Source organism: Thamnophis elegans, chromosome 2 (genome assembly GCF_009769535.1).
Source record: "Thamnophis elegans isolate rThaEle1 chromosome 2, rThaEle1.pri, whole genome shotgun sequence".
In the NCBI taxonomy this organism is placed as follows: Eukaryota; Metazoa; Chordata; class Lepidosauria; order Squamata; family Colubridae; genus Thamnophis; species Thamnophis elegans.
Genome location: NC_045542.1, coordinates 40,197,895 through 40,221,529, shown reverse-complemented (window position 1 = coordinate 40,221,529; position 23,635 = coordinate 40,197,895). Strand labels below are relative to the sequence as shown.

General features: G+C 38.0%; 1 protein-coding gene across 1 annotated transcript in view; it reads left to right on the top strand.

Moving 5' to 3' along the window:
• Positions 1-23,635, top strand: part of LOC116504696 (ATP-binding cassette sub-family A member 5-like) — a 54,729-nt gene that overhangs the window by 16,539 nt on the left and 14,555 nt on the right. The window contains exons 10-27 of the mRNA XM_032211888.1: positions 568-715; positions 2,950-3,118; positions 3,938-3,996; positions 4,251-4,361; positions 4,689-4,864; positions 5,452-5,571; positions 10,739-10,877; positions 10,970-11,060; positions 12,675-12,814; positions 15,410-15,529; positions 15,922-16,123; positions 17,407-17,579; positions 18,078-18,208; positions 18,415-18,552; positions 18,859-18,972; positions 20,119-20,289; positions 22,600-22,713; positions 23,206-23,340. Of these exons, the coding sequence (XP_032067779.1) occupies positions 568-715; positions 2,950-3,118; positions 3,938-3,996; positions 4,251-4,361; positions 4,689-4,864; positions 5,452-5,571; positions 10,739-10,877; positions 10,970-11,060; positions 12,675-12,814; positions 15,410-15,529; positions 15,922-16,123; positions 17,407-17,579; positions 18,078-18,208; positions 18,415-18,552; positions 18,859-18,972; positions 20,119-20,289; positions 22,600-22,713; positions 23,206-23,340 (2,451 nt within the window). The remainder of the gene's footprint in view (positions 1-567; positions 716-2,949; positions 3,119-3,937; positions 3,997-4,250; positions 4,362-4,688; positions 4,865-5,451; positions 5,572-10,738; positions 10,878-10,969; positions 11,061-12,674; positions 12,815-15,409; positions 15,530-15,921; positions 16,124-17,406; positions 17,580-18,077; positions 18,209-18,414; positions 18,553-18,858; positions 18,973-20,118; positions 20,290-22,599; positions 22,714-23,205; positions 23,341-23,635) is intronic.

Here is a 23,635-nt window from a genome sequence, read left to right as displayed (position 1 = left end):
GGATGAAACACAGGAGGGAGAATTAGCATAAATTGTGAAATTACAATCATAGGTTATCTGTGGGAGGGAAAGGGGCCAAGGGATACAACACATGTCATGATATCTTGATGGAAATCTTATAACTAGCCTCTTGCATCCAATATCATGATGCACATACAATTTGATTTGTATTAGAACATCACAATGCATATTTCAACCATGTTTTGTTATCAAAATAGTAGTAGGTGTCTGTGGGTGCAGCCTTTAGTGTAAAATTAAAAAGATGTACATTATATAGCCTCTTTATTACGTATTTCTACATTCCCCAACATTCCTTTTTGCTGCTTTGGCCACAAATTTCTGTTGTATTGCTAGCTGCAAACCAGAAATGAAGGCTTGGAGAGGAGAAAACCTAATAAATATAGAGGTCTGATTTTCTGAGCATTAATTAGCTTATAGCTGCTGGTTCCAATCTGAATTGAGCTTGGGGGAGATTTCCCTCTCATTATTCTCTGATAATTAGAGTTCTGTAACTCTTAACTTTTCGTTAACATTTTAATGCCATGGCACTTTCACATTGGCTTGCAGGTTATACATCTGGAAGATTATGAACAAGGAGCTGTTTTCTCACATTTAACCCATGGTCCTTATCCACTAATTATTACTCTTACGCTATTGGCTCTTGATAGCATGCTGTATCTACTCCTAGGGATTTACTTTGATCAGGTGATTCCAGGTATGTTTATTACAACTGGAAAAGAATGTAAATGGTGAGATATATTCAATAACTGTTCACAGTGGCATATTAAGGCTCACTGGTGCCCTAAGCCTGACAAATCTTGTTGCCCCTCACCTTTGTATATATTGTACAAATCTTCATTGGTTTTTTTCTTTCTCAACTTCGTGGTGCCTCCTTGGCCCTAAGCACGTGCTTAATCTGTTTAATGGTTAATACACCACTGACCATTCAGATACAGTGCTTAAGAAGTAATTTTGAATCTGAAACTTAGTCTTAGTAAGAGAAAGCATCCATGAAGTTTAACATTCCACAACATTCATATGTTACAGAAGCTCAGAAATAAGGCATTATATATAGTCCTTGACTTACAAACATAATGGAGCCTGCTCATTCATTAGCGGTTATAAATTGTGATGGTCGTAAAGCAGATCATCATATGACTGATCCGATTTTGCAACATTTTGGGGGGGGTCGCAGTTGTTAAGCCAATGCCACAGTTGTTAAGGGAACCCATTGTTCACTCTGGGATATTTTTGCCAAAAACCAGAATTAAATGGCATTTTTCAGCAAAATATGACTGCAGGATGCTGTAAACCAGGGATGTCAAAGTCAAAGACCGCGGGCCAGATGCATCCCACGGGGTACTTAGATCTGGCCTACGGGGCCATCCTGGAAACAGCAAAGGACTGGCCCATGGTGCTTCTGTCAGCGAAAACAGAGCTTGTGAGTGCTGCGTGTGGCCCCACTGAGCTCTGTTTTTGCTGGCAGAGGGTTGCAGGAGACCGTTGCAGCCAAAAATGAAGTTTGGGAGCCCATTTTTGCTGGCAGAGGTCTCAAGCCCCCACCCCCAACATGAGTGACATCAAGCTGGCCATGCCCACCCTGGCCCCTTGAGTTCAAACACAATCCTGATGCGGCTCTCAATGAAATCAAGTTTGACACTCTTGCTGTAAACCGCTGTAAAGGTAGGTTGGTTGCCAAGCACCAGAAATGCAATCATGTGACTGTTGGGAGGTGGGCAGCTGTCAGAACTTCTTAAGTGGGTTGTAAGTATATTTTGGGGTGGTCTATGATAATGTCAGATGATCACTAAGTGATCATTTGCAAGTCGATGACTATTTACATACACAGTGAACTAATTTGCCACGGTGGTGCAGTGGTTAGAGTGCAATAGTGCAGGCTACTTCAGCTGACTGCCTCCAATTTGGCAGTTCAAATCTCACCAGGCTGAAGGTTGACTCAGCCTTCCATCCTTCCGAGGTGAAATGAGGATCCAGATTGTTGGGGGCAATATGCTGACTCCATAAACCGCTTAGAGAGCGTTGTAAAGCACTGTAAAGTGATATATAAGTGTTATTGCAAATTTACAAATTGTGCTAAGCCATGGTATATTAAACCCTAATTGTTGTATAAACTAAAATTGACTGAGATTGCACAATATGCCCTAACCCATAGTTTTCAAATCACAATCCACGGCTTCATATCATGCAATCAAAAAAAAATCATGTTATAGTTTCATTGTGTAAATCTAGCCAAATGGGAAACAAATTTTTATGCAGCAGGATAAACGTTCAAATGTATATTTCAAGATAACAGTTTATGGGCTGCATAAGGCAATATAGAGTCACACTACATAAATTATATAGGCATGTGAGTAGTTGTACATGCTCTCTGCCTACATTTTTCTCTCATAAAGAGATGAGTGCCATACCTCTAATTGACAAATGGAGAAAATCACTTCAGGCACATGTGAATCTGGAACTCCAGTCATAAATCATCTATCTAGCTCAGGATCAAATGAAGATACCTCATTCAGGGTTAACCATTTTAAATCATTTCTTGTGCATTTGCTAAGCACTGAAATAAATCTGAGCATTAAAATAACATCAGTTGATAACTAAATTGACTATGTTTGCTGGCAAGCCTTGACAGTATATACTTTGCTTTCTTAGTTTGTCTTAAATAGGAACAACATTTTCAAATTACTTTTATACTTGATCTTACTTAAAAGTATTAGTTTTTCAAAGTTAAAAAAGGAATAAATTTGCGAAAAGAGAGAGTAGTGCTCAAAAATGAAATGGTGCAAGCTAGTGGGAGAAATGTGGGCTTGATCAATTGGAGCATTTCTTTTCATTCTTGCATACATAGTTTAAAGCCACCTTTTTGAACTGCCTCAGTACTCCAAAATATTAAATATTTACCCTTTATATATATATGTACTTTATTCCCAGGGGCATATGGATTGCGACGGAGTTTTTTCTTCTTTTTAAAGCCCTCATTTTGGATTAAAAAAACAAGAAATTATGAAGAATTGTATGAGAGCTGTAGTAATGAAAACCTAGATTTCAATCAGGTCATTGAACCAATACCTTCTGAATTTAGGGGAAAAGAAGCTATCAGGTATGACGGATTAATTTTGAGTAAATTAAAATGATTAAATTTAAATCCACAATGCCAATTAATACGTATTTTGTATCTAAGAAAAATAACAGGGTAATTTGTTTGTGCAGCCACAAATAAAGAGCAACTTTGGTTGAATACATTTTTTCTTTTTAAGGTTCAGGAATGTGGAAAATAATTATCATCTGCCATTTAAATATTATATGATAATTTTCATATATAAGTATTCTTTACTCTGCCTTGTGAAGTTATTTTGTGTGTGTTCTTTATAGGGATGTGGTGATTTATAGCCCAAGGGAAAACAATCCATATTGGATGTTGGTTGGCATTGGTTTCCATACCTTTTTACTACAACACCATAAAAAGCATTTCTATGTCAGCCGTCAAGGTAGACCAGCTCAAGAAAGAGACTTCCTTGCATGTCTTGTCTCATCTCATCTTGTGTCAAAAATGCAGGAACTAGAAAATAGAAAATTATTAGTTTAAATTTGAAAAGATTAAAACTTTAATAAAAAACATAAATTTATATAGTTCTAACCCAACACCGGGCCACATTGATGGCATGGGTATTTCCAAGCAGCAAATCTTCTGTGTACATGTTGGTCCCAGAAGGAACTGTAAAAGTTGGATAGTTGTTTGAATAGTGCCACATTCTCAGTAAATATCCTTGTCCACTGGGAGAAACCTCCATTTTTCCATGTTGTCTTTAGTTCGGGCCCAAACCAGCTAAACATCATGCATGTAAAAACTACAATGTACTCTGATTATTTTTAAATTGTATCTGTTCTTAAAAATTGCATCTGCCTGTTTTTTTTTCAGGATCAGCCATATTGGGAAATCCTTTGTTAAAAAGGATGAAATTGTGGAAGCTTTGAAAAGTAAGAGTGTTTAATTTTTTGTAATCTGACATTGGAATTCTTGCACTTTGTTAACAGTGATATAGGCAAGTAATTCTTAACAATCATGATTTGTTACTTCTTCAATAACTTTAATTATATTCAGCATATGCTAATGTATGCTACTTAAGGGTCAAAAATGTTCTTTCAATGACATTCTAAATGTTTATGATGGGACTAGTAGCAATGCTTACTGATATATATATAATCCCCCTACTAATTATTTTTTTAAATAGATTTATCCTTTGACATATATGAAGGACAGATCACAGCACTGCTAGGACACAGTGGAACAGGCAAAACAACTTTGATGAATATTCTTTGTGGATTGTGTCCACCATCTGATGGTATATATTGTTAAAATGTTTTCATTTTTCTTTTTTATGCCCACTTTAAAATCTTGCCTATTAAAATCCTCTTTGTTGTTTTATACATATGTAAAATAGTTAAGATAGAATGTCCCATTCCTCTTTGATGTATGTGTAAATTGTGTACAAGGTGTCAAATATGAATACATAAAGTTTCATTTGGATTTCCTGAGCAATCTATTATAGCAGACGACTCTTTCTCTCTATTAGTTTTTAATGTATTATGATAGCTATACCTATTTCACTGTATTCTGTCTGTTGTTAGCCATATGATTATTTCCTCTCTTCATTATTTTTATAAATTAGGCTTTGCGTCAATATATGGATATCAAGTTTCTGAAATAGATGAAATGCTAGATGTAAGAAAGATAATGGGAGTTTGCCAACAGATAGATATTTTTTTTGATGTATTAACTGTGGAAGAGAATTTATCAATTATTGCCTCTGTTAAAGGCATACCTCCCAACGATTTAATACAAGAGGTGAGTCAGTTAAATACCACTTATATTCCATGCCCAGTGTTAAAATTTTGATAAAATAAAATTACCAATAATGTTTTTTGCAGCAAGACTATAATCCATCATAGCATTCATCAAGATGAAGCACATTAAAATATATTATTTTTGAAAAAGTTATCATACATATACCCAGATTAGTAAATGATTAATTTCATAATATTTTATTATATTTTAAGAAATTATAAACTAAGGACACCATAAGAAAATATATTTGATCAAACCAAATGCTCCTAAAAATACTTGTTTTTAATGAATTTTATATCTATGCTTATGTGTGTACATACATACGTGTCTAAGCTTTGCATCTCAAAATCTCTTCCAATGAATCTTATTTGACAGAGCTGTTCAGCTGATTGCTGGGTGAGAGAAGGTGTGGCAATATTATGAGTGTTTTTAATGTTTTCGATTTTAAACTGCCCAGAATCTAGACTGAATTGGGTGGTATACAAGCTTGTATTAATAAACACAATAATGCATAATATTTTATTATTATAACACAGAATTAATATCTATTAAACATAATTAAAGCCCTTTCTGCTGGATTTTGTAAGGTTCAGAACGTTTTATTAGACTTGGATATGCAGTTCTTTAAAGATAATCAAGCAAAAACCTTGAGTGGAGGCCAGAAAAGGAAGCTATCAGTTGGATTTGCAGTTCTTGGAGATCCAAAGGTAAATGCCAAAAAAACAAAACATTTATTTTTTTCCCCAGTTCTCTTGTATCCGTACAATAGCCAAGTATTTGTAAAATTAATTTCATTGCAAAATTATAATTTCCAATGACCATATTTATTTATTTAATCAATTTATATAACTGCCCATCTCACAGAATGTAATTATGGGAGGCTTACAGTAAAAATAAATGAAATTCATATGATACAACAAATCAAATACATAGCAGCCATAGAAATTATAATTTATAAGGTGAAAACAGATCACTGTTTCAGTGATTGCCTAGCTTGTAATCTTTGGTCAATTCTGATAACTGAATGATGACAGGTGCCTGTCTTTTACTAGCAACATGTCAAAATATTGAAATTGCTACCTGGGCCAATTAGCATGTTAACTAATGTGATTACAGCAATATTATAGTTTTTCTGAGGAAGATTAATTTTTTAAATGTTATGCTATTATGTGTATATCAGTGACGTGCGGTGAGGTTTATGGCTGGTGAGGCAGTCCTCTCCCCCGACAACCCACTGACTAAAGCATTTTCTTTCACCCACCTGAGCTGTGACAGGCGGGTGAAAGAAAGCGCTTTAGTCAGTGGGATGTCGGGGGAGAGGAGAGAATGCCTGAGCATTCTCTCTCCTGGCACCCCACTGATTAAAGTGCTTTCTTTCGCACGCAGCAGAGCTCAGGAGGGCGAAAGAAAGCGCTTTAGTCAGTGGGATGTTGGGGGAGAGGAGAAAATGCCTGAGCATTCTCTCTCCCGGCACCCCACTGATTAAAGTGCTTTCTTTCACACGCAGCAGAGCTCAGGCGGGCGAAAGAAAACACTTTAGTCAGTGAAGCACTTTCTTTCACCCGCCTGAGCTCGCTTTCTCTACCTTGCTTTCTCTACAGGTGTTTAAGGTTCAACGTAGTTTTATTGAGGCAAGGAAGCTACACATTGCTTTCCCCAACTCTGTGCTCTCAAGAGAGGACTCATTTCAGGCTCCCGTGCTCTCTCCCACGGGGAAGATGAGTGGTCACCCAACTGTATTCAGGGCAACAGATTTGGGCAACAGAGCGCCCTTTTCAGGGTTGCAAGGATGACCCGGCTCCTTTAAAAATTTGCAGTGTTCATCGAGAAGTTGAAACCAGCATCTCCGAGGCCCTCAGGAAAGGAGAGGCGATATTAGGGCTGAAGTGAAAAGAGCACTCCAGCTCTTAAAAGTCAAGGAATTATAGGACCACGGAAAAAAGAAACTTTCTGAATCAGGCGCTTGTAGGAAACCAGCTATAGACAGGCTGGCGTTTTGCCCAGGAAAACCCTGACTGGCTCCTGCATTATGGGAAGTAGGGTTTGTGGAATCCAACAGGATCCATAGCTGGCTTAGCCCTATAGAAAAGGCGGGCTATAGGGTGCAATTCACGAAGAAGCTCTGCTCAGCCAGCGGGGGAGCCTGTGTGGTGGGCGAGGGATCTCGCCCGGGGGACAGGAGTCCCCACTACTCCGCAGCCACCGGCCCGCCTCTCCCCTTCGGCTTAGCCACCTGGGCCATTAATAGGCGCTTCAGCTCCTCATTGGGCTGGGTCACACACCACTCGTTGGAAAGTGCCTTCTGTGACAGGGCAGGAAGCCGGCAGGGGAGGGGACAGCAGCGGCTCAGCTTCGTGCCTTTGCCGGGCGGTTAAGAAAACCCCCCTCCCTCTACTCGCGCGTGTTGACCAGCAGCTCGCCTCAGAATGGCCAGGCGTGAAGGAAGAAGGGGCGAGGAAAGGCTCTGGCTGGAAGGAAGACAGCCTCTCCCCCCCCCCCCCCTACGCAACCAAGTGGCTGAGGAAAGGGTGATGCCTGGTATCCCAAGCAAGGGCAACAAACCCATTTTCTTGAAGAGCGGCTTTCTGAGGCAGTGGCATCTTTGGTGCCGCACCTAGCAGCGCGCCCTCTCCTGCCTCTCCCTCTTCTCCCACAGAAACTTTGGGTTCTCAGCCGCATTGAGGTGGAGCACCTTTACTGTGGAAAGTTCAGCTGCTCTCCAAGCAAAACCGTGGCCGAAGAGGTTGTGGCATCTCTGGCTTCTACACCAGAAAGAGGAAGCTTTTCCACATGCTTTTTCCAGGCAACCCCCACATCTGGGAAGCGCAGCGCCACCACAGCCACCCTCTCCCAAGTCCCCATATGAGACAAAGCAGCCCGCTGGGCTTCTCAGTCCGCCTTCCGACGCTGCCCACCTGCCGGGGAAGAAAGTGCCGCCTCTGGGCAAGCGGCAACCCGCCAGCTCGCCTGAACTCCCCACCTCTGGGCAAAAGAAAGTGGCAGCCTGCCAGCAGAGGCGGGCAAAAGACCCGCCTCTGCTGGCGGGCTGCCATGGACACAGAGAAAGAAAGCTGGCGGGCTGCCCTCCCTTCCCCTCCTCCCTTCCCTCTCTTCCCTCTCAAAAAAACTCACAAATTGAGAGAGAGAGTTTGTTTGAGTGAAGAAACAAGTGCGCGCGCACACACACACACATACACACAAATTACTTACAAATTGCATTAATTTTGAATTTCTCCCCCTCCCTCTGACCCACTTACCTTTTCCAGCTGTTTCACAATCACAGAGGATTTCAACTCTGTTCTTGCCTGCCATCATGAAAATGTAAAAATGTAAAAGGAAAAAGGCAAGAGCTGCTGAGGTCAGGCTGGGCTAGTTGCTGCCAGAGTCCCAATGGATGACTCTGCTTAACTGTTTAAAAAAGCATCTAAAATAACGCCCTCTACAGGAGGAGGCAAGAGAATCACGTGCCTCATCTACATAAGGAATTTTTCGGCTTTTAACCCTTGCTTAACTCTGCTCAAGTGATCATAAAGTCAGACTAAATGAGGCACGTGGTTCTCCCGCCTCCTCCTGTAGAGGGCACTTTTTAGAGGCTTTTTTAAACAGTTAAGCACTAAGCAGAGTCATCCACTGTGGCTCTGGCAGCAACTACCTCAGCCTTTTTCCTTTTACATTATTTGTTCTTTTCATGATGACAGTGGTGAGGGTCTGCCTCCCCTGCCTCCCCTGACTGCACGTCACTGGTGTATATGTATGTTTGTATGTGTGTAGTCTTACATGGGAAAAGACCTGAATACAACAAGTATGTATGTGTGTATGTAAGTGTGTGTGTGTTTGTGTATGTATGTATGTACATATACATATACATACACACACACACACACATATATATATATACACACACACACACACACAAACACACACACATATATACATACATACATACATACTGTATATGTATGCATATATATGAAATCTCTCTCTCCCCCCCCCCCTTCCTCTTATTTTGCTTCTCTACTAGTTTAGGTAGTTAGGTAATTTAGTTGGTTAAACCACCATGATTAGCTTAGTACATTTTTCTCTCAAAATTTACTCAGATTATTACATTAAGTTACTTCAGCAATACATATGAAAGGCTGGAATGGGGCAAGTTGCTATGGTCAACTTGTGTGGCCAACTTGCTGTGGGACAACTCACCATGGGACAATTCAACAATTCAATTTAATTATTTAAAATAATTTTTATTTTTATCATTCACATTTCATTTTGTACCTCCTCTTGCATCCTTTCTTTAATTATTCTTTTCTACAATTTCTTTAATATTAGTGTAACTCTTGTCCCATAGCGAGCTGTGATGGGTTGGCTGTGATGTTTTGTCCAGACCCATCAGAGACATGCTAATCAGACATATTTAGAAATTGATCAATTGATTGAATAAACTAAAAAATACAGTGCCTAGAAATCAGTTTCATTTTTGCCCTATTTCAACTCCATGGAGAAATTCCGCATTAGCATTGATTATGGTTCTGAAAAGAATAATAGCGCCATGAGGAACTCATGGCACTATGAGCTCCTCTGGTATTGACTGGAGATTGTCCTGATACTGAAATATTCAGAGGAAGCCAAAAACCTAAATGGGAATAGAAATGGGAATATTTGCATCGTTTGATTTGTGTTGTTTTGAGACTGCTTCCAAAATTCTCAGATTCCTTTCCAGGGAATCTTGGATTGAATAATCAACAGATAGTCAATAGTCAGCAGATGTGGAACTAATAATATTGTAATTAGAGGGAGACAGGTGGGAGTTGCCAGTTGCTTTCATGGGTCAGAAAGATGGGAAACACAGAATCAGGAGAATTATCTAATGAAAAGATGTCATAGCCTGTAGTTTGCTCTGAATACCTTGTGAGCCAAAGTACCTCAGTCTGGAAAAGGTGACTTTCTGCTACAACCACAGGGCTGCAGAAGCAATGTAAATCTTAGGTGTTTTGCCCACAGTAAAAATATTTTGTTAGAAATGTTGTAAAGTTATTCTAGTTTAAACTGTAGAAGTGATAACAGATAATCCTCAACTTACAACCATTTGCTTAGCGACCATACAACAGCACTGAAAAAAGTGCCTTATGACTGTTTTTCAGATTTACAACCATTGCAACAGTGCCATGGTCACATGATCAAAATTTGGACACTTGACAATTACAGTAGCATGTATTTATGACAGTTGTATTAGTCCAGGGTCCAGGCATGAAATCAACTTACCTTTGCTACCGGTTCGATACTGGGAGCTCGCGTGCAGTGCTTCTGCACATGTGCAGAACCTTCTGGGCATATGCAGCGCATCCGTGATGATGTCTTGGCAGATGGGCGGAGTCTCTCGCCACCACTACTACAAGTTCACCCGAACCAGGATGAACTGGCAGAATATCACCTCTGCCAGGGTCATGTGATTATCTTTTCCTTCTGACAAAGTCAGTGAGGATGCCAGATTCTTAACAATCACTTAACAATTGTAGCAAGAAAGGTCATAAAATGGGGCAACATTCACCTAACGACTATCTTGCTTAGCAACAGAAGTTTTGGACTCAATGGCGATCAGAAGTCGAGGACTTCTCTACTTAGGGTGATTTCTATTGTGAATTCCAAATTATGAGTTTTAACTTTGGATGACATTAATTTATAAAACTTCTGTTTTACTTTGCTCATTGCTTTCTTGTAATGGTTATATCCTTATCACTTATAATTTTGTGATCATGTCACATATGTTTTGATAGAAAGTAGTAATAAAGTTAATGAAGAATATTTATGCTGTGTTAAAAATGATGACTTAATGATAAGTGTGTGTGTATGTGTGTTTACTTATATTTATTTATTTAGGTATTGCTGTTAGATGAGCCAACAACTGGTATGGACCCATGCTCGCGGCAAACCGTTTGGAACCTCTTGAAAAATAGAAAAGCCAATTCTGTGACAGTATTCAGTACCCATTTCATGGACGAAGCAGACGTTGTTGCAGGCATGTTGAGAGATATGTAGCCCATGAATATTCCTTTGATGTTTATTGTCTAAAAAAGAATAACTGAAGATTCCATGTACTTCTGTTTCTAGATCGGAAAGCTGTGATTTCCCGCGGAATGCTGAAATGTCTTGGCTCCTCTCTCTTCCTTAAGACAAAATGGGGAATTGGCTATCGTTTGAGGTATTATTAGCTTCACTGCCTATTTCAAATACATTACTTTTACCTACACTTTATAAAGTGTTTCTGAACCATCGTAATTTTATTTCACAAAAGAGAGGATTGAAGTGTAGAAGGAGTGTGAGTTACTTAACAATTTGTTATTTTGATTAGCAAGCCTAATAAAAAAGGTAGATTGTAACGCAGCCTGAGGACCCAAAATAGTGGACAGTCTGTAAACATTTTAAATAATTAAAATAAAAACACTTTGTATTTTACATAGCTTTTATATATTTTAAAAGCTTTACATGCTATTTTCTTGGCTCCAAGTATGAAGTAGCTGCCATTGTATGTACTGTACATATAACAGTAAAATTATCTGAATAAATTTATTAAATATTCAAGTAATCAAACATGAATAGATCAGAACTTATCTGCCTTCTTGAAGTTTAACATTTCTGTACTAGTTCTATAAAGGAATGTTTGTAGTTAAAAAAATAATGCACACCTTTCACTACAATGATATTAAAACAAAAACAGTAGAGGAAAACCAGACTTGAAATTTTGGGCTTAGACAACTTAGAACTACACCCCCTTAGTCTGACTTAAGCATAGTACATAAAATTATCCGCTGCAATGTCCTACCTGTCAATTACTACTTCAGTCAGTTTCAACCGTAACAATACATGAGCACACAATAGATACAAATTCAAGGTAAACCGCGCCAAACTCGATTGCAGAAAATACGACTTCAGCAACAGAGTACTCAATGCCTGGAATGCACTACCTGACTGTTGTTAGTTCCTCAAACCCCCACAACTTTAACGTTAGACTATCTACTGTCAACCTCACCCCATTCCTAAGATGTCTGTAAGGGGCGTGCATAAGCGTACCAATGTGTCTACCGTCTCTGTCCTAATGTTTCTTTTTATTTGTATCCATTTCATATATCCAAAATCATGTTTTTAAATAAAATAAAAATAAATAAAATATATTGTTAGGAGCCTTCAAACAGATTTGCTATAATGAAGGAAAGAACATTTTTCACAGATCCTGGCCATGAACCTCCAGCACTCCATTTGTAGCAGTTCAACACTTTATTTATTTATTAAACTCATAAGTGACTGGGCGGCTTACAACATTTAAAAATCCAGGACAGAAAACTCCACAAAAACCCTATCTCATCCCCCCATGTCAGTGGCAACCCAATCAAATCACTTGGTCATCTCCATTTCCATTTTGAAATCCCCAGGACTGCTGACAAAACCACATTTTTAGTCTTTTGGGAAAGTGTCAAGATACAGGTCAGCTGTACCTCCAGGGAAATGATGTTCCAGAGAAAAAGGGCCACCCGCAAGAAACTTCAACACATTTACTATTGATCTATCAGGACCAAGAACCAAGAACAACACATGGAGTTACTTCTTAATATTTTTCTTTATTGTTGTTCACTTGTACACAGAATCTTGCTAGACTAAAGCAATTAGATAGCACAACTATCGATATACTGTATGAACTACTAAGGAGGATCCTGGTACACATTCTCTATTATAATCTTGCTTGTTATGTTTAAAAATAATGAGATCCATGATATAGCAATAATGCTTTTATCCCTGCTGTGTATTTGATCTTCTTTAGTATGCAGATAGACAGGTACTGTAACACAGAAGGTACAGCGTTCTTGATCAGGCAGCATATCCCTGGAGCCAGTCTGTTGAAAGAGACTGAAGAGCAACTCGTCTATGCCTTACCATATAAAGATACAGACAGATTTTCAGGTACAGCTTTTCTCTTTTTCTCCACTGAAAATTGGATGTTGAAATCTGAGGCAACAATTGGCTGGGCTGGCCATATCAGCAAGCACCACAGTAGCTGCTGCGTGTTTTGAAACAGGAGCAATCAGGGAGAGTGCTGGTACAGTTGTGAGGGGTAGCTGTGGTCGATGAGTTGTATGAATGGGGTGCATACATTCCTTGACTATGAGAATTGCTAAGGATTGATGGGCGGCGGAAGGGGGGGAGAGAAGGCAAATAACATTAGATTTGGGGGCAATCTAATTAACCTGGGGACTTTCTGTTTATTGTTCTTCGTTCTTTCTTTGCACACCTGGAGCCCAACAGTTCCAGTTAAAGTAAACAATTGTCTATTTCTTATCCGTATCGTGCTCCATTCTTCTGAATTTGAACAAAAATACCCAGTTTATGTACACTATCTTAACCCTGGACTGCCCAAGTAATGCTTCCAACGTCTTGTTTCAGTCTGGAGATTGTGTGAGTCTGTATGGAGAGAAACAGACTAGAATCACTCCTAGAAAGATTCTCACTCCAGAAATTTTCCATTATTAGTCCTGAATGGGGTAGTAGTTCCCCATTCAGGACCAATGAACAGTCTGTGGTTTTCTTCAACTTGCAGCTCCTGCTCAAAGAGTAGGTGGCAGCTGTGAATAAGAAGGACTTTGAAGGGATTCATTTCAGGTACCATCTGTGCCCATTCCTAGATTAGAAGATTCTAGACAGTCACTCAAGCCTTAATCACCTCAGAGTCGAGTGTTGCAATGAACCATGCATGATGCTTTTAAGGACCACTCGGAAGTTGCATCCAGCCCGGAATATAGTCATATGATCATGGTACATTATGAAGCAATGGATTCCACTGCTTCACAACATGCAGTTCACAGTTCATTGTAACAGTTGCCACTTAGAAAATCCTCCACGACATATTTCATATATGTCCAATAGTTTCTGCCCATCATGTAAAGCCAGGCAGCCACATCCTAGGTCCCTTTGATTAAACAATGTTACTTTCAGGCACAAGTAACCGGACCTACACATGTAATATTCAACCACATTACTTTATTATATTCTGTCTATAATAGTGCTGGCTAACTTTTTTGTGGTTGCGTGGTGAAAGCGTGTGCACATTCGCACAACAGCCTGTGTGCCCACCCACACCCATAATGCACAACCCCCTCATGTGCCCCCATGCTCCCTCTCCCCTGTGAATGCGCATGACCCCCCCACATACACCCAGTTTTGGGCCTAGAGGCCTCCCTGCAGCACCATAGGAGCAAAAACAGACTGTGAGGGAGGCATTACCCCCCCAGAGCATATGCGGCAGAGACCAAAAAAAATCAGCTGACTGGCAGGAGGTGCGCTCACATGTATAGTGGAGCTGAGCTGGGGTGACAGCTCGCATGCCCGCAGAGAGGGCTCTGCGTGCCATAAGTTTACCATCACGGGTCTATAATAAGGAATCCACTCAGACTACCAGCCTTAGCCTGAGAACAGATAGATAATGTTTTATAGAACTTAAGAGGGTAGGAAATCAGTTCTGGACCTCTTGTGGCTGCACAAGACTAATACTGCACTTAAGGCTCCTTCCCTGCATGGCTGTGTGTTTCCCAACCATTACTTGACAGGATCCAGGAAACACACCTTTTCAGTAATAGCAATCCCCACTGGAACAGCAATCCCCCCCTGCCCCAAGGTTCATATGATGAATACCTTTGTGATATTCAAGAAGTCTTTGAAAATAATAGTTGTTCTCCTACCCTTGATTTGGGAGAGTACTGAGCCCCTACATGGTATTATATCCTTGAAGAACTGCATTTTCTGATTGCATATGATTTGTTTCCTTTTGTTGCATTTTTTTTTAAAAAATTAGATAGTCCTCAAAACTCCTAATTTGGAATTCACACTAAGTACAGTAGTCCTCGATTTATGACCACAACTGAGCCCCAAATTCTCATTACTGAGCAAGTCAGTGTTAAGCCACAGCTGTTAAGGGAATCATATCATTCATTAAGTTAGTAGCATGGTTATAAAGTCAATCTGGTTTCCCCATTGATTTTGCTTATCAGAAAGTCACAAAAGATGATTACATGATCCTGGGCAACCGTCATAAATGTGAGCCAGTTGCCAAGCATCTGAATTTTGATCAAGTGACTATGGGGATATTGCAATGGTTGTATGTGTGAAAAATGGCCACGTCACTTTTTTCAATGCACTTGGAATGTTCACTAAATGAATGGTTGTAAGTCGAGGACTACCTGTAAGACCTTCCGAGTCTTATAGAATTAGCCCAACTATAAATCTAATCAATATATAATCTGAAAAGGCATTCAACAGCACTCTTGCTACTTTTATATGGAAGGAAGGAAGAGGAAGGAAGGGGGGAAGAGGAAGAAGGAATAAGGGGGGTAGGGAGGGAGGAATTAATGAAGGAAGGAAGCAAGGAGAGGAAGAAGGAAGAAAGAAGGGGAGGTAGGGAAGAAAAGGGAAGGAAGAAAGGAGAGAAGAGAGGAATGAAGAAAAGTGCTCTAATTTTTTTTATTTTTATTTTTGAAATAATTCTTCCTCTTCCACTCTCTCTAGCACTCTTTGCTGATCTAGATACTCATTCCCATTTGGGTGTTATTTCTTATGGCCTTTCTACCTCAACTTTAGAAGATGTGTTCTTCAAACTGGAAGTTGAAGCAGAAACTGACCAACGGGGTAAGAATTAGTTATATAACTTCATGTGGTATTTATCATATGATGAATTAATTAAAAGCATATTTCTTATTTGTAATTTGGAGACTTCTGTACAAAAATCACATTCTTTAAAAAAATTATAGTACAAGATGATTAAAACTCCAAGAAAATAGTAATATATTTATTTCTAAGAACTGTGCCTTAAAGAGTATATGTATGTGGATGTGGATTTTTTTTCTCCCATGAATAGTGATGATGTTCTCAAAAAATATTGTTGAGCATTTGCTGATATATTTAATTTAATTTAATTATGAAATGTTGCTAACAATGTGATGCCAAGAGTTATAGAGCTAGCAGGAAAAGATAAATTTATAAACATTTTTTTTATTTTTTATTTTTCCTTTATTTCCTAGATTTTGGTGTTTTTAACTTAGAGCAAGCTGAAGACAAAATGAATAGGAATTCTGTTGATGATCTAGAGCAAAGTCTGTTAATGCTATCTAGGAGAAAATCTTGTGCGATAAGCAATAAATCTCTTTGGAGAAAGCAGGCCCTTGTTATTGCAAAGGTTCATTTTCACAGTTTTAATCGTGACATTAAATCAATATCAGAAGTGTAAGTATCTTCAATTGAGTTTCCTCCACATTTTGGAAAGTTTAATTGATATGAAAAATAGAAATAAGAAACTTTGTTCTTAATTGGTTGATCATGCTAGTTCCCAAAATTATAAAAAAATGTCCTGTCTGGAATTAAATGTAACTTGTTGAAAATAACAATACAATTTGTGATTTTAAATATAGGAAATTTCTCTCTTGAGGATTTACATCAGTGAAAAACTGAGTTGATGGGCAAACCTGAAGCAGTAATTTTTAATACTAATAAGCTGAGCAACACAGGTTGCTTACTTTGGAATTTTAAATACCCAGAAGCTGGAAAAAAAGAAAGGCTAATTAGTGATAAAAGAAATTGATGTCAGTTCTCACAACAGTCTTAAGAGATATCAGTAATGTGGTAATGAACTTTCATTTTAATGGATAACTATTAATATACATTAACAGTGACAATAAAGTTATTCTATTCTATTCCATTCCATTCCATTGGTGATATTTATATAAATCCAATTTTAATCAGAGATTATTTTTGGACTATACATGTAGACCAGCATTCATATCTAATGTTTAGTCTGTACAAACTGTACTACTGTGATTCATGCTTAACTTATAAATCTTAAGCAATTTTCTAAAATAAGAAAACTTTTAAAATTGTAGGAGTAGAAAACTCTTGTAAGATCTTATGCATATATTGCATATTTAGAATGTTTTACTCACTAGTAAGAGAACTTCTCAAGAGAACATATTTGTAAGCTTATTGGACCTCCATAATTTATTTATTTTTTTAAAATTAAGGACTTTGCTAATTTATTTTTGCAACTAAAAGTGTAACTTTTCTAAGATGATATAATTACACTTTTATGTATTTTTCTCTTATTTACTCTTCTAGTCTTGTAAACTGTTCTTTCTCTGCCTTTATTCAATCATGAACTTTTATTTCATTGAAAAAAATCTTCATTGCTCACTTCATTTTTTTTTTGTCTCCCATTGTTCATACTTAATTTTCCTTCTGTGTATGATTTTCAAAAATACCTCAGATGAAATTAAGATTATTTAAATTTTTATTTTTCTGAAAAAGTGCAAAATCAGAATTATTTACTATTCAGCAATGATGCATTCAGGCATGTTTAGTATACGTTTGTACTTAGCAAATTTAATTCAGATGGATTGGGCGATTTTCTTAATAGAAAAAAAAATCAACTCCAGATAGATGTTAGTCCACTTTTACTCTAAAGGACAGTAATTCTTTAATGTAATTTGACTCAACTTTATTTTTTTCTCTTAAAGGTTAGCACTGTTCCTAGTATTTCTTTGTGTTGAGATTTTTATGTTTCACGTGTATCAAGAATACTTGAAAAATGCTGTGGCTCCTATCAAACTCTCTCCAGATTTATACTTTCTTAAACCAAATGAGACTTATCATAAATACAAAACCAGCCTTCTTATTCAAAACTACACTAGTAAGTAATAAAAAGTACCAATATTTTTTCCAGTTTTTTTCTTCTACTCCTTTTCATTTCTATTATTATTTCTTTTATTCATTAAACATGAAACTCAGTCAAGTGAACATTTAAATATTATTGTTGTTGTTGTTGTTATAATATAATATACACACTATAAATCAACTGAAAGAATATTTTCCATACATGGCTGAGATGCTTAGTCTCAGCCTGAATTTTTCAATTTATTGAAATTAGAGCAAGCAATTTTTGCAGCCAAATGTTTCTCTTTTTCCTGATAGCCAAGGCTCTAGAAGAGCTGTGTTGCTGAAGTGATAGACTTCCCTGTTGTAACTGCAGTTCCATACATTCAATGAGAATATATATGAAGAACTGTTTTTTTTCCGTGGCATGAATGGGGAAGTGCAATGTAACCATTACGTTCATTTGAATGTAGAGCGAGATTATTGACAAAGACTTGTTAATGATCACTGTCTTCCTTTATTCATTACTTTCTAGGTATAAACATTGATGACATGATCGTAAACCCACTTCAGAGCCAGAATATACTGACAGAAATGTTCAATGGCAGTGATTACGTATCAATTTCTCCTCACAATGCAGCATTAAATGTAGTTCATGTAAACAAGGTGAGAAGATATATAACTTATATTTCGCAGCTGGTAACACACGGCCTTTAACAGTTTATTTAGAACATAAGTTTTGCCAAAAAGCAGTAATTCCATCCAACACGCTATTTAGTTTGGATTTAGTTTTGTTTTAACGAGGGCAAAGCTAATATGTGTTGCTGCTTTGGATTTGTAGCTAATAAGTTAAATCTTTATTGCTTTTGCAGAGCTATGTCCTTAAAGCTGCTTTTAACCGAACCATGCTACATTCTTTACCTCTTATGATGAATATCATTAGCAATTTGTACCTACACAACTTAAATGTAACTGAAAACATCCATGTCTGGATTAGCTCTTTCATTCAAGTAAGTAAATGAAAACTCAAATTCTGATATAGTAAAATAAAATGATAGAAAGTAGTACTACTTTCTGTAGAAACAGATGTTTAAGACAAGTTGCATTTCTCCTGCATTGTCTATTTGTACAATTTGTGAGTCACAAGATGAAACACAGCCAATTTGCCATTTCCCTTGGTCTTCTAGTGCTTCTTGTTTTCTCATTTCCAGACAAGCTAGAATAAAAAATATTGAACCAGTCATAAACATCTGAAAGTAAATTATGTGTCATTTAAGTTTCATCTCTTTTCTATTACAAACATCTTTATCTTTCAGGAAATTACTGATAGAAGTTTCATAATGGTGATGATTGTTCAATGTTTGACAGTAGGTGTTACCATGACTGGATTGCCTTCATATTTTACTATGGAGAATGCAGAAAATCATAGGGTAACTTTACGTTAAAACATAAAAAAAAAAAAACATGAAGCAACATAAAATCCATGTATTAGTCTAAAGCAGTGGGCCCCAACCTTTCTGGCTTGGAAGACTAGCAGCGGGGTGGGTGGGTGGTGGTTTTGGGCAAGTGGCAAGTGAGTACACTCGCTTGCACAAATAGAGCTGTGAGAACACCCACCACTCATGCAGGTGAAGCTACGCACACCCTCACCTGCTGTTTGTGCAGCCTGGTTCCATGGTCTAAAGCATGATTTGTCTGCCCACATTTATATTCAATGTATAAAAGATGTTGGGTAAATATTTGAATTTATTTCAATATTTGAATATATTTTAGTTTGAAACTCATACATTATTTTAAAAATCATTCCCTGCTTCTATTACTGTTCCCACTCTTTGGAACAACTTCCCCCTGGAAATGTGGTTAGCTTAAACCTGCCTGCATTTTGGAAAGGGTCAAAGACCTGTCATTTTTCTCCAGATATTGAATATGAAAATAGGATGTCTGACTGGATGAGTTCCCCCCACCCAGTAGTTATGAATTTATATGCTACTCCTCTGTGTTTTTCATATTTCAATTTTAATGTACCTTTAATTGATGATGTAAGCCGCTTTGAGTCATGTTCTGAGTAGGGTGGCTATATAAATTAATTAAATCAATCAATCAATATTTAACCATATTTATAATACAAAGTAGAGCAAGTAGCATATATCTATGCCTGAGATCAACTTGAATAAAAAGGCCAATTTTATTCATTCTCCCTCTCCCTACCCCCCTCTCACACACACACAAATAAAAAGGGCAAGCTAGATCAGCAGTTAAAGCAGAGACATGCAACTCAGATTAGACCAAAAGTTGGGCGTATTAAGGGCTACAATCAAAAGGGGCAGAGTCACCTTGAAAAAAATGTTAAAAACTAAGAACAAGCAAATATTTAAACTGATTAAATTATATACATTGGATTATTTAACAATGTGTTTTAGCACACACATGTATTTAGTTATTCCTGTCCTGGCTAAACTGATTCTTGGGTTTAAAAGCAAACAAAAAGAACCCCATTAAAAACTGTGATTACAATTGTTAGATTTCTTCCAATATGCTGTATCAAATACTCATTTTAACCTATTTATTTTTTGCAGATTAAAGCTTATACTCAGCTTAAGTTGTCTGGCCTTTATCCATCTGCTTATTGGTGTGGACAAGCATTAGTCGACATTCCTTTATATTACACTATTATTCTTGTCATGACGGGGATCTTATTTGGTGTTTATCATGAAATCATTTTTTCCCCAATGAAGATTTTTGCTGTAGTAAGTCTTCCTACGTTCAAACAATTGTTCTTTGGCTTTTCTTCAGTTCATTTCCACTTACTGATAATAAACTCAGGTCTTGTATTATTTTGTACTCCTAAACCAGGGGTATCAAACTCAATTTCATTGCAGGCTGCATTAGGGGTGTGTTTGACCTCGGTGGGCCGGTGTGTGTGTGTGTGTGTGTGTGTGTGTGTGTGTGTGTGTGTGGCCGGCCAGGGAACCTGGCAATGGTGAGCGTGGCAGGGTGTGGGCATAGTAGGCATTACACAGGACTCTTGTCAGGGGCACCTGTATAGCCCAAGTGCTAAAGCAGGACTTCCCTGAGACCCTCACTCACTCTCATAATCTTTCTCCTTCCTTCCTTCCTTCCTTCCTTCCTTCCTTCCTTCCTTCCTTCCTTCCTTCCTTCCTTCCTTCCTTCCTTCCTTCCTTCCTTCCTTCCTTCCTTCCTTCCTTCCTTCCTTCCTTTAAGACTCGAGCCTGAGGTGAATTCAGTCTAACTTTATTGCAGTAACTAACAGTCAAGAACAGAACAACGAACGAACAACAGAGCCCACATGACAGCTATTTATACTTGACAGCTGTCAGGTGGGTAGCCAATCGGCTGCGCTTGTTTCTCCCGCCGGCCGGCAGCCGCGCCAGAGCCAATCAGGAGCCTCGAGCTCTGGCTGCGGCTGCTGGCTGTGTTGGGAGGATGCAACACATTCATTCATTCATTCATTCATTCATTCATTCATTCATTCATTCATTCATTCCCTCCTTTTCTTCTTTTTCCTTCCCTCTTCATTATCCTGTTTTTTCCTTCGCCTCTTTCCTTACTTATCCTTCCTTGTTCTTTTCCCATCTTTTCATCTTTTTCTTTGTCTTTCCTCTTTCCCTTTCTCCTTTCCTGTCCCTTCTTGCATGCTCAAATGCAAAAGGGGAAACATTTCTCCTTTTGTTTTGTTTTTAGTTTGTTTTGATAGCCCTCTGCCAGTGAAAACACCCCCGTTTTCAGCCTGGACGGCCTCCTGTAGCCCTCTGCTAGCAAAAACGGAGCTCATTGGCCCACATACAGTCTCCCACACCCCGTTTTTGGCCTGAACAGCCTGCAACCCTCTGCCAGGAAAAATTGAGCCTCCCCCCCCACCTCTGTTTTTGCTAGCAGAGGCATTGCGGGCCAATCCTTTGCTGTTTCCAGGCCAGTCCTGTGGGCCAGTTCTAAGCACCCTGCAGGCCAGATCTGACCCGCAGGCCTTGAGTTTGACACCCCTGTTCAGATCCTCCCTTTTTAAAAATGTCCATCCCTGGTAAATGCCCATCCCTTGAAGAGCATCTGGAAGCCCCAGTTAGTGCAAAATTCAGTGGCCCACATGGTTTTATGCAGACCCCGGTATGCACATGTATCACTTCTACTGCAAGAGCTGAATTGGTTGCCGATCTGCTTCCGGTTGCAAATCAAGGTGCTAGTTGTTACCTTTAAAGCCCTTCATGGCTTGGGACCAGGTTATCTGAGGGATCGTCCCTTGCCAGTCACATCTACCCGACCCGTCAGAGCATGAAGGCAAGGAATGTTGTGGGTCCCATCCCCTAGGGAGATACACCTGGTGGGACCCATAAGAAGAGCCTTCTCCATGGTGGCTCCCTCTCTCTGGAACATCATTCCCCCAGAGATTAGAATGGCCTCCACTCTAATACTCTTCCAGAAAGCACTGAAGACCTGATTCTGCCAGTGGGCCTCGGGAACCCAGAGCGGGATGGAGCCCATTAAATGGCTTGTGTGGTCTGTTTCCGGAGTGGGAGGTGGGGGGTGATTTTGTTATATTGTTAACTTACTTGATTCTTTTGTTAGTTTTTATTATTTTAAATGTGGTTTTATATTCTGTAAGCCACCTTGCAATTGCTCTGGGTGAATAGCCAGCAATATAAATTCAATAAATAAATAAATAAAACAAAAGATGTTGAATCTCTTAAATTCTAATAATTTTAAATACGAAATATCCTGTCTTAAGCTTGAAACAATTGTATTGAATGAAAATCTATTGATTCATATTCAAAACAAGTTGTTGCAATTATTCTGGATGTCTTTTTCACATACAAAGTGCTCCCAAACGATCAAAATATCCTGTTTCAAATGCAATATTTCATTCAGAAAATATTAATCTGAACTTTAAAAAAGTTACAAATTTGAAACAATACTGAATTCAAGACATTTTGCACAATTCTTAATGGCTTCAGCTTCTTACTATATTTATCTTGTAGGATAATTTAAAAAAAAATAAAAACGTGTAAAATTACATATTAATGAATGTATTTCTTTTCTTGCAGGCTTTTTGCATTATAGGCTATGTACCTTCAGTAATTCTGTTCCATTATGTTGTCTCTTTCACTTTTAAAAGTATACAAAACACCAAAGAATTTTGGTCATTCATTTTTCCAACTGTGAGTAAAGAGGCAGAGCCTAATTTGTTTTTTTCATTTATTCAAAATTCTAATTATGTTTCTCTGTTTATGTGTACAGCTTCACATTGGAATATACATGAGTTCAGCTTTTAAAAAAGAATTAAATCATGTATGCCTTTATTCTTATTTAGTTTGCGGTAAACATTATGTATATCTGTCTATTTTCTCTGAGCTTCATTTATTACAATGAATCAAATCATTGTTGTCTAAGTTATAATGTCCAGTTTAGGTGTTGCATAATGTACCATCCCAGTCCTTGAAGTTCTTTATCTACTCTGGGGAACACACAACTCTGTCTTAACAAACCATGATAAAGTTGTTAAAGCAGCTATGAGTTTTGTAAGAATCAGAAGATGCTCTGAAGATATTCCCAACTGTCTCAGCATTAATGTAGAACATCACAGGGACAAGAACTCTAGTTTGATATTTCCCCATAAATTTTATTATGATTCTATTTGTTCTTTCTTTCAGGTAGCTTTGATCTGTATTATTGTTACGGATGTTGCATTTATAAAATGGTATACAGCAGCCATTATAATTCACATGTCCTTTTGTATCTTCATTCCAATCTACCCTCTTATTGGCTGCCTGATTACTTTATTAGAGGTAAGTTTACAATAGACTAAATTCAATATTCATAATTCTAGTGTGCCAAAGAGCACTATACATTTAAATTTCAAAATATATTACATATTTTAAAACTTGTGATAAACAACCATAATATGTCTTCAAAACAGCAATTTCCGTACAATTGAGACAGGGAGAATGCTTTATCCAAATTTCAGCTTTAAGTTAAATTAGGACCGTTACGAGTTCTGACCGCTTCTCAACTTTTTGTATTAATTTTTTTTTTGTATGTCAATTTCTTCTATTCATTTCAGAATTAAAACTTCTAAAACTT